This window comes from Elephantulus edwardii, unplaced genomic scaffold (genome assembly GCF_000299155.1).
Source record: "Elephantulus edwardii isolate Elephantulus edwardi_28Jun2011 unplaced genomic scaffold, EleEdw1.0 scaffold00185, whole genome shotgun sequence".
Taxonomy (NCBI): domain Eukaryota; kingdom Metazoa; phylum Chordata; class Mammalia; order Macroscelidea; family Macroscelididae; genus Elephantulus; species Elephantulus edwardii.
The window spans coordinates 1,540,954-1,554,873 of record NW_006399935.1 but is presented as its reverse complement, the minus strand read 5'-3'; the positions used below and the strand labels follow the sequence as shown (position 1 = coordinate 1,554,873).

The 13,920-nt window shown below is 41.7% G+C and overlaps 1 protein-coding gene and 1 pseudogene across 1 annotated transcript in view; one reads left to right on the top strand and one right to left on the bottom strand.

Annotated features, from left to right (window-relative positions):
• The window catches only part of LOC102875324 (EGF-like module-containing mucin-like hormone receptor-like 3-like), a 120,919-nt gene extending 112,353 nt beyond the window's left edge, over positions 1–8,566 (top strand). Inside the window, exons 13-14 of the mRNA XM_006896408.1 lie at positions 4,515–4,695; positions 8,462–8,566. Of these exons, the coding sequence (XP_006896470.1) occupies positions 4,515–4,695; positions 8,462–8,566 (286 nt within the window). The remainder of the gene's footprint in view (positions 1–4,514; positions 4,696–8,461) is intronic.
• LOC102865994 lies at positions 5,423–5,851 on the bottom strand (annotated as a pseudogene).
• Positions 8,567–13,920: the final 5,354 nt, after the last annotated feature.

Here is a 13,920-nt window from a genome sequence, read left to right as displayed (position 1 = left end):
ATCTTCAGTAAAATCTTGCTTGCATGTGAAATCAGTGAGATTGTTCTGTAGTTTCCACATTCTGTTGGGTCACCTTTCTTTGGGATAAGAACAAATATCGATCTCTTCCAGTCAGTTGGCCTAGTGGTCGTTCTCCAGATTTCTTGGCACAACTTGGTGAGCACGTCCAGGGCAGCATCTGTTAACTGAAATACGTCAATTGGTATGCCATCTATTCCTGGAAATAGAAAAACACAAAATGGGAAATTCAGAAGAGGTGTAGGGAGCCACTTCATAAGCCTGATACATGAAACGGAATAAGTGCCAGAATTGTGGAGGGAGAGTAACACACATTCCAAGCAGCGCAGTCGGCTGCCATCTTTTAATTGTGCATGATCATTTCCAACATTTAGTTACTATGCCTTGTCTTTCTAAGAGTAACTTCCCAGGGGGTTTTAAAATGTAATTTTTCTTGTTTTGGACAACATTCTGGTTCACAAACATTTTAAAAGTTTCAGTCCATTCTGGTGTTGCTTCCTCATCCATGATTGAATCAGGCTGAACAAGTTCAAAGCCCTGGTTTTCTACACTGTAAGCATTAGAAGGGCAGAATACAAAATCTTTCTGCAAGGGGAATCTCTAGGTAAGTTTGAACTACTGACTTTTCTGGTAGCAGCCAAGCTCTTAACCATTGCACAACCAGAGCTCTGATCTCTTGACTTTTTAATATTTTGGAAGAAAAAAATTAAAAGAAGAAAGAATATTGACACACAAAAGTTTTATTAAATTCAAATTTTCATATGTATAAGGAGGGAGCGAGGCTCTAAGAGGAGGAAAGTGTCGTCAGGATTGGAGGAACAATCTGCATTATGTAGATGACACAACCATGCTTGCTGAAAACGAGGCATTTGCTGCAGAAGGTCTAAGACTGCAGCTTTCACTATGGATTGAAACAAAGATTCTCACCACTGGGCAATTGGCAGCATCATGTTAGATGGTGAAGAGATTGAGATTGTTAACAGTACCAGCTTGTTTGCCTCAAAAGTCAGCACTCTTTGTACTAGCAGCCAGGAAATCAAAAGACAAATTGCACTGGAAAAGTCTGCTGTCAGGGACCTCTCCAGAGTGCTAAAGAGCAAGAATATCAGTGTAGAGACTAAGGTGCACATGACCCAGGCCGTGGTCTTCACAATTATTTTTTTATGCATCAGAAAGCTAAACAATGACTAAGAATAACAGAAGAAGAATTGACGCCTTTGAGTTGTGGTGCTACAGAATAGTATTGAATATGCCATGGACTGCTAAGAGAACAAACAGATTCATCCGAGAGAGGATGAAGCCAGGCTGCTCCTTGGAAGCAAGGATTTAGAAGTTTCATTTGACATACTTTGGGCATGTTGTAAGGAGGGACAGTCCTTGGAGAGGGACATCATGCATAGAAGGGCGGAGGGACAGTGCAAGAGATGAAGGCCCTGGATGAGATGGACTGACTCAGACTGGGGTAATGGGGGTCGATGTGTCAGAGAACATGAGGTTGGTTCAAGATAGAGCAGAGTTTGGAGCTGTTGTACATAGGGTAACTATGAGTCACAAGTGACACAACAGCACATAACAACACAACAACTACAAAAATGGAGCTCTGATTGACTAGTGGTAAGTTGTTGTTGTTGTTGTTATGTGCCGTCAAGTCGTTCACGACTCATAGCGACCCTATGTACAACAGCCCTAAACCCTGCTCTATCCTGTGCCAATCTCATTGCCTCTGACACACCTATCCCGATTACCCCAGTTACTGAATCAATCCACCTTATAGAGGGTCTTCCTCTCCTGCGCTGTCCCTCTACCCTACCAAGCATGATGTCCCTCTCCAAGGACCTGTTTCTCCTTACAACATGTCCAAAATATGTCAGACGAAACCGCAGAATCCTTGCCTCCAAGGAGTAGCCTGGTATAACCCTCTCTAGGATGAATCTGTTTGTTTTCTTGGGAGTCCATGGAACATTCAATACTCTTCTCCAGCACCACAGCTCAAAGGCGTCGATTCTCCTTCTATCCTCCCTAGTCGTTGTCCAACCCTCTGATGCATAACAAGTGATTTCAGAGACCATGGCCTGTATCAGGCACACCTTAGTCTCCAGAGAGACACCGTTACTCTTAGTACTTTAGAGAGGTCCCTAACAGCAGACTTTCCCATGGCAATACGTTTTTTTTATTTCCTGGCTGTTGGTGCCAAGAGTGTTGACCGTGGAGCCAAGCAAACCGAAGCTGTGAACAATCTCAATCTCTTCGCCATCCATCCTGATGCTACCAATTGGTCCAGTGGTGAGAATCTTTGTCTTCTTGACATTGAGCCTCAGTCCATACTGAAGGCTGCAGTCCTTGACCCTCTGCAGTAAGTGCATGAGGTCCTCCTCAGTTTCAGTGAGCAGGGTTGTGTCATCTGCATAACGCAGATTGTTGATAGATCTTCCACCAATCCTAACGCCATGCTTCTCCTCATAGAGGCCAGCCTCTCAGATAATTTGCTCTGCATACAGGTTGAAAAGGTATGGAGCTAGGACACATCCCTGGCCTACAGTCTTCCCAATTTTGAACCATGCAGTGTTGCCCTGCCCTGTTCTGACGACTGCCTCTTGGTCCAAGTATAGGTTTCACATTAGCACGATAAAATGTTCTGGGATTCCCATTCTTCTCAGAGTCAGCCACAGTTTGTTATGATCTACGCAGTCAAATACCTTTGCATAATCAATGAAACTCAGACAGACATTCTTCTGGTATTCTCTGCTTTCAGCTAAGATCCATCCAACATCAGCTACAATATCCCTAGTACCATGACCCCTTCTAAACCCAGCCTGGACTTCTGGCAGTTCTCTGCTGATGTACTATTTCAGTCATTTTTGGATAATCTTCAGTAGAATCTTGCTTGCATATGAAATCAATGAGATTGTTCTGTAGTTTCCACACTCAGTTGGGTCACCCTTCTTTGGAATGGGAACAAATATAGATCTCTTCCAGTCAGTTGGCCAAGTGATTGTTATCCAGATTTCTTGGCACAACTTGGTGAGCACATCCAGGGCAGCATGTTAGCTGAAGTATGTCAATTGGTATACCATCTATTCTGGGGGCCTTATTTTTTGCGAGGCTGTGCTATAGTCTCAAAGGCACATGGTTTGAATTCACCAGCTTCTCTGTGACAGAAAGATGGGCAATCTCCATTCATGGGATTAACTACCTCTGAAACTTTGCCAGAGGGTCAGCTATGGGTTGGTTCCAATTTGATGATGTTGTTGTTGTTGTTAAGTGCCGTCGAGTCGCAGGCGACTCATAGCGACCCTATGAAGGAGAGTCCTCGACACTTGGGTGTCTTTCATCCTCTCTCCAGGTTCATAGGATTTCCAGAGGCAAGCTATTATGGAAGTGGATGCCACGCCTCCTTCCACTCTGTTTCAATGCAGTATACATCATTTATCCAACTTTTCTCAGTCTCACCCCAACCCTGATGTCAGTTCTGTTCTACAATAGTGGCACCATGCAGCACCTGTCCTTTTGTGACTGAGATATTTCATTCAGCATAATGTCCTCCAAGGTCACCCATTTTGAATAATGTTGCATGAGTTCCTTGTTTTTCAATGCAGCATAGCCTTCCATTGTGTGACTATACCAGAGCTTCTCTATCCGTTCGTTTCTTGATGGGCAGAAAGTAACTTCTAAACACACAGCTCTCCTCACACAAGCCCCACCAACCTTCCTTGTTCTCCACCCCCAGCGGCTTGCCCTGGTCCAGGCCTTCCCCTCAGGCCTCTCTGCCTCAGCCTCCTCGCTGGCCTGGCCTCTGCCATGCTCCTGGATTGCCAGCCTGGCTTCTTAACTCCCTCCTGCCTGAGCTGCTGCTTTCACTGCTCATTAGCTCAGGACGACCAGCTCCATTTTACAAATAGGCTAACAAGTTCAGAGAAGCCACTTGGTGCCTTCTAGCCAAGGTCTCACTATGACTCTGCACCAAGCAAAGCACAGCTGTTAGGTGCCGTCACTCACAGCGACCCCATGTTACCATTGGAGTTGGAGCCTAATCATAATTGATCATACTCATAGTTTTTAGAGGCAGTAAAATCGCAAGGGAGGAGACTGCCCGTCTTTCTTTCATAAAGGTTCTGGTGGGTTCGAACCGCTCAGCTCCTTATGACATCAATATATTCATTTATTTCTCTATTATCTGTGGTTGGTTTTGTGTAAAACAGCAGAACCCTTTGTTATAATAAAGACTGTACAGTACGAAGCCAAAAATACTTACCACATAGTCCTTTACAAAAAAAATCCTTGCAGATGCCATGGTTAAGTGCCCAAATACTAGTCAAAAGACTAGCCTTTAGAACCCATCAAAATATTCAAAAACATGATTTCCCCAAGTGTATCCTGGCTTGAGAAAACTTTGCCAATAACTGTATAGGAAGGGCAAAGGAATCCTGCAAGAAAGAAAAGATTACTCAGGGAAGCAGGTCTTGACGTCGGTAACTCTTCATGTTGTGTTTTTTCAGGATGCTGACATTTAAAGCGATGGCTCAACTCTTCCTCTTGGGCTGTTCCTGGTGTCTAGGCTTCTTTCTTGTCCAGTCAATAAAAGAACCCTTCCGATCGATCATCGCCTATACCTTTACCATCACAAATGTCCTGCAGGGAGTCTACATCTACATTGTCCACTGTCTACTCAACCATCAGGTAACATATGTCTTGTATCCACTTTCCAGCTCTCATAAGTATTGTCCACCCTCATCACTTATGCAGACTAATCCTCTCCTCATGAGACGCAGTGGTGGCGCAGTGGTAGAAGTCTCACCTTCCATGTAGCAGACTCCGGTTTAATTCTTGACAAGTGTGCCTTACGTACAGCCATCACCCATCTGCCACACTGGAGGCTTGATTGATGCTGTGATGCTAAATAGGTTTCAAGGTATTTTCTAGACAAAGACAGACAAGTACTGGAGCTCTGATCATTAACTTCTGCTGTTATCCAAAGTCTCATGGAGTGCAAACATCTTATTGTATACCTGGTCATCATGAGTCAGCATTGCATTGACAGCAGCTAACAATAGCATGGTGGTGTTTTTGTTAGGTCCTGTTGAGTCAAATACAACTCAAAGCAACCCTATGAACAACAGATCTAAACCCTATCCTATCCTATCCTATCCTGTGCCATCCTCACCCCATACCATAGGTAATATCTGGTTTATTTGTGTATTTTATTTTGTATTAATCTTATGGGGAAATGAAAGTAATTATCTTTTCCCATATTTAGAGATCACTTGTAACTATCTTCCTATGAACTGATTATTGTTGGTTTTCCTCTATTTTTCTATTGTCCTTTGGTCTTTCATTGTTTTGTTTGTTGTTGTTTGTTTGTTTTCTGGCGGGTGGAAATTTATTACTGTAACATTTTCATCAAAATTTAAGATCTTGACCATTCTGTCTTGCCTTTGTGTAAGGCCAGAAGAGATACACTGGCCACTTTGACAACCTTAAAGAAGACTCCAAGAATGTCACCAACAGAATGACTTTCATGACCACATCCAGCAACAAGAACTTCATTGTTTTCCTCAGTAAAATTCAAGCAGCCATCACTGGGCACAGAGGCTGTGATTTTCTTGCCATTCTTCGTGAGCTGGACTCTGCCACACTTTCTAATGGCAGAATTTGACTGCTTGGCTTCAACAGCTTTTTCCAAAACAATTCCCTTTGCATGAGGAGCATCTCCAAAGGGGTTGGAATTCAGAGCTGTACCCAAATGGGCTTTTTTGTACTGTTAATCACGCCACTACTGGTCGCACCAGTGGATGCACAGCTTCCTGGGGGTACAAAGGCCTCTACACTTGCCCATGTTGGCATGGTCACAGAGCCCAGCAAAAGAGAGAGAGCACAGGAAGGACCCACAAGCCCTGTCCTTTGTTCTTTTTCCTTTTCTTGATTTCTAGAAACTCTTTGTATTTTAACCGGCTCTCTGTCTTTAGTATGTTGCAGTAATATTCTTCAAGTAGCTTCAACAAGGTCTCAGAGGCAATTATAAAAGTGGGTCAGGACTGGGCAATGTTGCATTCTGTTGTACACATTTTATAGACAAGATGACTTGTCTATGAACAAGAGCTGACTTAATGGCACCCTAACAACAACAGAAGTGTTGAGCCATGGAAGTGAATTTGGTTTCAAGCTTGAAGAGGTAGTAAGGGCCATAATCTCAAAGGTCCCACCAGTCTCTGTCAGTTGAGTAGACTATGAGTTTAGGTTTTGTACCATGTTTCTACCTCACTCTATCTAATACCTCCTACTGTGATCTCTTTCAATTCTGTTGGCATGCGACCTGAGCAGCATCTAGTTTTTCTTTCCTGAGTGTCTTACAGGTTGAGGGTCACATGGTTCATTATTCCTTTGGATAAAAATGGTTCATTGTAACTTTTTTTGCCTTCAATCTTCACTTCTTTGAATGAGAGAGTCTAAGAGTAGTATTTTAGACGGCTACTCCCAGCTGTTTAATCCCCCAGTTAATACTCACCAAAGTAGAATATGGAATATTGTCTATGTAGAGACTACATTGTGTCAATTGACCTTGATTTCCCCAGGATTATAATCCTCGGTCCCTAGACTAGGCTATGGTTCTATCGTGTTCAATTCTGTATCTTCACAGAACCTAATACATGTTGTTGTTGTTGTTAGTTGCCACTAAGTCACCTCCAGTTCTTGGCCATTTTCTGTACAGCAGAACAATGCATTACCTGGTCCTACAACCTGCACATCATCATCAATGAATCCAAAGCTTAAGACATCCATGTATCCACCTTGAATAAAAGAACACACTCACACACTCAGAAAGAAATACTCAAATCACACAGCAACCGCATGTGCAGGCTCATACATGTATTCAGCTAAACTGTTGATGGTATTTGCCAGGTACCAAGCTTTGCACCTAGAAATCCTTTCTAGAAATCCTCTGAAGAGTTAAGGGGCTGATATATTGCAGAAGAGCAAGTATGGTTCAGTAATGTTGCTTTTGTTAGGTGCTGTCCAGTTGACATCAACTCATAGCAACATTATGTACAACAAAGCAAACCACAACTTGGTCTTCCACCATCCTCACAATTGCTGCTGTGTTTGAGCCCATTATTACAGCCTCTATGTAATTCCATTTCTTTTTAACTCAACCTCTACTTTGCCAGACATTATATCCCTTACAGATACAATGTTGATATTTGAAATGCCAGTGCCATAGCTTTCAGCATTACAGCAACACACAAACCCCTGTATATGACAAGTGCTGGTCAATCATACTAACCAAACCACTGCCCATTAAGTCATTTCTGACTCATGGTGAGCCTCCCTGAGTTATGCAAGTTTGTAAGTCTTAGCAAAATGAGACTGCCTCATCTATGTCTTTTGGAGCATCTGATGAATTCGAAACGCCAAACTTTCAGTAGACCACAACACACTACCCCACATGGACTCCTTATTCAATATTAATGACTGTAAATTTGGCCAAAATAAACAGGAATTCAAGAAGTCCATGGGAGGCATAATCAACTTCTAAACAATAGATTAGATGTTTGAGTCCACCCAGAGGCAGTTTTGAAGAGAGGCTTGTGAAGCTAAACTGAAAAACAGCCACTGAAAACCTCCTAGAACTCTGGTACACATGAGGTCGGAACTGATCCCATAACAGCTTGTTTGGTTTGGTAAATGGGATTCAGGGACAGTAATGGTTCAGTGGTAGAATCCTAACCATACATCCAAGAGACCCATGTCTAATTCCCAGCTACTACACCACATAAGTGTTATGTTAGCATACTTAAGGAAGAAATCAGAACTAGAGAAAGCTTAGCACAGCTTGATTAGGGGGGGAATAGATAATAGAGGAGCTCCCTGAAGTTCCCCAATCTGGGGATGCAGAATGGGGAAGTCACACTGGGAACTTTTTAGGGAGGGGTTTTCTAACAGATACTTTAGGGAAGGACATTCCGCTCTGATTTACCATCCACCTGCTAGCTCAGCCAGGCAGGCAAGGCTGTTTGCTGTTCTTATCAGCAGCAGAAAAGTCCATTAGCATTTGAATTCTGAATTCTTCTCTTTGGCCCACTTTGTCCAGACTTAACAATAAGTAGCTATCAGTCAGGTGTTAGTGGAGGCTAGTGTGTTCCAATGATTCAGAACAGGGTGCACCAGAGCTTCCCAACTGGAAACAAATGGGAAGATAGGCCTGGCAATCCACTTCTACACTACAGTCTAATCCATAAGTGATGGAAGGAATGGGTGCAAGAATGGTTAATATTTCTTCTAGTTAGTTGTACGTGGGGTCACCATCAGTCAGAGGCAAGAGTTGTGGTATGAGATAATGACACCTACAACGTCAAATATGGTTCAGAAGAGAGTGATTTCAACGTCATATCTTGGTTTCTATTTAAGTGTTTTCACTAAACAAGTATCTGTATTTACTTTTTTCTAGGTTCGAGGGGAGTATAATATGTGGTTTACAAGGATGAGTAAAACGGGTACGTCTGAGAGCTACACAATGGCCACGTCTACCACCCACACCCAGAAACAACTCTAAGGTAGGCTCACACCTGGGTGACTCCTGAAGGAAGTGTCACTCAACAGCGTCTTTGAATTGTCCTCTTTTCCATCTTTGATGGTGAGACATCACTCAGCAAGTGAAAAAATATTCCTTTCATATCTAAGAACTCCAGGCAAGGTTTCTAGTGCCCACAAGATCCCTCACATTGTGAGTCAGAGCCGAGTCCATGGCACTTAACACAGCAATGGGTCAAAAGGCTCCACGTGAACTTGTTCTGCAGTGAGTAGAAAGAGAAGAAACTGGGAGGTGGAGAGAATGAAGGTATACTCATCCTAGACCACTTTACATCAGAGTAAACAAGAATGGTCAGCTGTTTTAACTATCCTTATTGCAAACTTAAATGTATCATTATCTGGAAAAGAATCAAGTTGGGTCAGTATTCTAGTAAATCTATGGGAAGGTGAATCTTTTACTAAATTATAATCATATGTACCCTGAGTTTTCTAATACCTTTCAGATGAATACATACAAGTCCTGGATATGTGTTCATCTGATTCCCTTGTTTTTGTTTGTTTTCTTTTCTTCAACACTGGAGAATTGTAATTTTTTCCTGGGAGAATGTCTGGAAGAGTTCTTTGTGAAAACACTTTTCCATATACTAGTTAATCTATTTTTAATGTCATTCTCCCAAAGGGAAAACTGTTCTACCCTTGTTTACTCATCTATAGTCATGAGTCACCTGCTCTGAAACACAGGCAGAAACTAGGGCAGATGGAGATGGAGGCAAACCTTGTATAAGCAGCTTTAATCACACGGAACACCCCAGATTTTGAAATGCTCTTGTTTTGTGTATATATATATATATATATGAAATTGTCCACTATATCAATCAACTGAAGGCGTGAAACATTTTCATCACCCCTGAATTCCCCCTAATTCTTTTTTTTTCAGGAGTCCTCAAGACCTCAACTCAGAAGCAGTTGATGTTCTCATTTCTCTTACAGTGGATTAATTTTACCAATTCCTAGAGTTCATATACATGGAGTTATACATACTATATTCTTGATGTTTGCCTTCTTTGGCTCAAAGTATTTCTTACTCCATCCACTTTATGAATGTATTGATAATTTGTTTGTATCTATTGCTGAATAAAATTCTACCATATCCATATTGTATCCAAAACTTATTTCCCTCCTGTTGATGAACATTTGGATTCTTTCCATTTGGGAAAAGTATGAATAAAGTTACTGTGAGTGAACATTCTTCTAAGAATTTCTTGGTGGCCATGTTTGCATTTTCCCCTTCAAGTCTCTTCAACCTTGTAGTAACCTTTAGGATAGAGTGGTATTTCTTTGTTATTGTTTTTGTTGTTGTTAAAGCAATTATATTTGCATTATCAATATTTATTAGAGAACAAAATAAAATTTAAAAAGTGAACATGTTGTGGTATATACTATGGTGCTAAGAATATAACTTTTTTCCTTTGCAAACATTTGTTAAAAACAGGATTCTGAAGTTTGAAAATTATTGTCAATTTAGCTTTTGTTCTTTTTGTGTTTTTCTATTTTCATTCATTCATTGTTACACTTTTTCTCCCCTCCCATCTCTCTCCCCTAGTACACTACCCTCTTGGAAAAGTAAAAGAAAAATTCTTTCATTGTTTTACAATCGCTTCCCCCAGGTCCACTCCACTATACAGCCTTCACTCTGGACTCATGTCATGACAAAAATACTCAATAATTTTCCCTCTTAAAGAGTTTTTTCCCTCATCTGTTTCAATGCAGTATACATTATTGAACCCATCTTCTCAGTCTCCCCCCAACCCTGAGGTCAGTCTTGTTTTACAAAGTAATTTAAAACAGTATTTGTCTTTTTGTGACTGATCTACTTCACTCAGCATAATGTCCTCCAGGGTCACCCATTTTGAATAATATTTCATGAGTTCCTTATTTCTCAATGCAGCGTAGTATTCCATTGTGTGAATATACCACAGCTTCTCTATTCATTTGTTTGTTGATGGGCACTTAGGTTGTTTCCAACTCCTTACTATTGTGAACAAAGCTGCAATAAACATGGGTGTGCATATATCTGCTTGGGTGTCAGTTATGGTCTCTTTGGGATATATTCCCAGTAGTGGAATTGCTGGGTCGAATGGTATTTCTATTTCCAACTTATTGAGAAAGCGCGATACCACCTTCCACAGTGGTTGTACCATTTTACACTCCCACCAACAGTGAATAAAGGTTCCAGTTTCTCCACAACTTTGCCAGCATTTGTTTCTTGCTGTTCTGTTAAATTTTGCTATTCTGACTGGGGTGAGATGATATCTCATAGTTGTTTTGATTTGCATCTCTCTTAGAGCTAGGGATTTTGAACATTTCTTCATGTGTTTGTTAGCCATCTGAATGTATTCTTCGGTGAAGTGTCTGTTTATATCCTGTGCCCATTTTTCTATTGGATTATTTACCTTTATTTATTGTGGTGCTCAAGTATTTTATAAATTCTGGATATAAGTCCCTTATCTGATATGTCATTACCAAATACTTTTTCCCAGTCTGTGGCTTCCCTTTTTACCCTGGTGGAGAAGGTTTTGGATGTGCATACGGATTTAATTCTTAGAAGATCCCATTCATCTATTTTATCTTCTCCTGGTTGTAGGTTAGAGTGGTATTTCTACAGCTATAATCTTTATAGTAGCAAATTGCCCCTTTTTGCTCCCTTGGAATGATTGGTGGGTTAAAATGGTTGGATTCTCAGTTAACTATTAAATGTTTAACCTACCGTACCACCAGGGCTTCTTAACCTAAGGTGTGACTCAGTTATCCCACTACCCACCAGTTTGTTTCCAGAGGCAGTTAATCACCTGAGAGATCACCCATCCTTCTCCTGTGGAGCAGCTGGTGGCCTCAAACCACATGCCTTCAGGATTGCAGCGCAGCTTCTTGCCACTAGGCCACCAGAGCTGCTTAAGAGTCAGAAAATCAAAAGACAAATTGCCGTGGGGAAGTCGGCTATGAGAGACCTCTCCATAGTGCTGAAGAACAAAGTTGTCAGTCTAGAGGCTAAGATGTGCCTGATCCAGGCCATAGTCTTTGCAATTAATTGCTACACATCAGAGAGCTGGTCAATGACTAAGGATGAGAAAAAAGAAGAATCAATGCCTTTACATTGTGGTGCTGGAGAAGTGTATTGAACATACCACGAACTGCCAAGAGATCAAACAGGTCTGTCCTGGAGGGGATGAAACCAAGTTGCTTCTTGACAGGAGTGATTCTGAAGCTCTGTCTGACATACTTTGATCATGTGGCCAGCAGGGACCAGTTCTTGAAGAAGGACATCATACTTAGATAGAGAGACAGCGCAAGAGAGGAAGACCCTGGATGAAATGGATTGACACAGTAACTGAAGTAATAGGGATAGGTGTGTCAGAAACAGAGAGATTAGCTCAGGATAGGGCAGGCTTTGCTGACCTTCCAAAGGGTTTTCAGAGGCAGTTAGTCACACGGGAGGAGATTACCCATCATTCTCCCACAGAGCAGTTGGTGGCCTGGAACTGCGTGCCTTCGGAATTACAGCACAGTTTCTTGCCACTAGGCCACCAGAGCTCCATATGCTGTTGTTGTTGTTAAGTGCCGTCGAGTCGCAGGCGACTCATAGCGACCCTATGAAGGAGAGTCCTCGATGCTTGGGTGCCTTTCATCCTCTCTCCAGGTTCATAGGGTTTCCAGAGGCAAGCTATTATGGAAGTGGATGCCACTCCTCCTTCCGAGCTCCATATATATCTCTATATCTAATCTATATCTATATATGTTGGTGTTGTTATGTGCCGTCAAGTCACCTGCAACTCATAGGGATCCTGTGTAAACAGCCCTAAACCCTGCTCTACCCTGTGCCAATGTCACTGTTTCAAACACACCCATCCCGATTACCCCAGTTACTGAATCAATCCAACTCATGGAGGGTCTTCCCCTCCTGCGCTGTCCCTCCACCCTCGCAAGCATAACGTCCTTCTCCAAGGACTTGTCCCTCCTTGCAACATGTCCAAAGTATGTATTCATATATGTTGTTGTTGTTGTTGTGAAGTGCCGTCGAGTCATAGGCGACTCATAGCGACCCTATGAATGAAGGTCCTCAACACTTGTGTGACTTTCATCCTTTCTCCAGATTCATAGGGTTTCCAGAGGTAAGCTATTTATGGAAGTGGATGCCACTTCATATATATGTATAACTCTCTGTATATATGTATAAATCTCCATATATATGGATAAATATCTCTCTATATATGTATGTGTGTATAAATCTCCATATAAATATATAAATCTCCATATACTTATAAACATATATAAAAATCTCCATATATTTGTATAAATTTCCACATATGTGTCTAAATCTCTATATATGTATGAATATATTTAAGTCTCCATATATGTATGTGTGTGGTGTGTGTATATATGTATATATATCTCCATATATGTATGTGTGTGTGTATATATATATATCCATGTGTTCTTGTTGTTGTTATGTGCCATCAAGCCATCATAGCGACCATAAGTACAAAAGCCCTAAACTCTGCTCTATCCTGTGCTGTTCTTATTATCTCTGACACACCTACCGCCATCACCCTAGTCACTGAATCGGTCCATCTCAACGAGGATCTACCTCTCTTGCACTGTCCCTCCATCCTCCCAAGCATGACGTCCCTCTTTAAGGACTGGTCCCGCCTTGCAACATGTCCAAAGTAGGTCAGACAAAGCTTCAGAATCTTTGCCTCCAAAGAGCAGCCTGTTCTCACCCTCTCTAAGACAAACTTGTTTGTTGTTCTAGCAGTCTATGGTATATTCAATGATCTTTTCCAGAACTACATACCAAAGGCAGCAATTCTCCTATCATCCCTCATAATTGTCCAACTTTCTGATGCATAGCAAGAAATTGCAAAGGCCATGGCCTGTATCAGGCACACCTTAGTTGCCAGCTGACATTGTTGCTCTTCAGTACTTTGGAGAGGTCTCTGACAGCAGACTTTCCCAATGCAATTCATCTTTTAATTGCCTGGCTGCTAGTACCAAGAATGTTGATTGTGGAGCCAAACAAACTGAAGCTGTTAACAATCTCAATCTCCTCACCATCTATCATGATGCTGCCTATCAACCCAGTGGTGAGAATCTTTGTTTTCTTGATGTTGAGCTTCAATCCATATTGAAGGCTATAGTCCTTGACCTTCTACAGCAAGTGCTTCAGGTCCTCCTCAGTTTCAGCAAGCAGGGTTGTGTCATCTTCATAATGCGTATTGTTGATGAGTCTGTCTTCAAATCTGATGCCAAATTTCTCCTCACAGAGTCTAGCACATAGATTGAAAAGGTATGGAGATCGATGACAGATAGATAGATAGA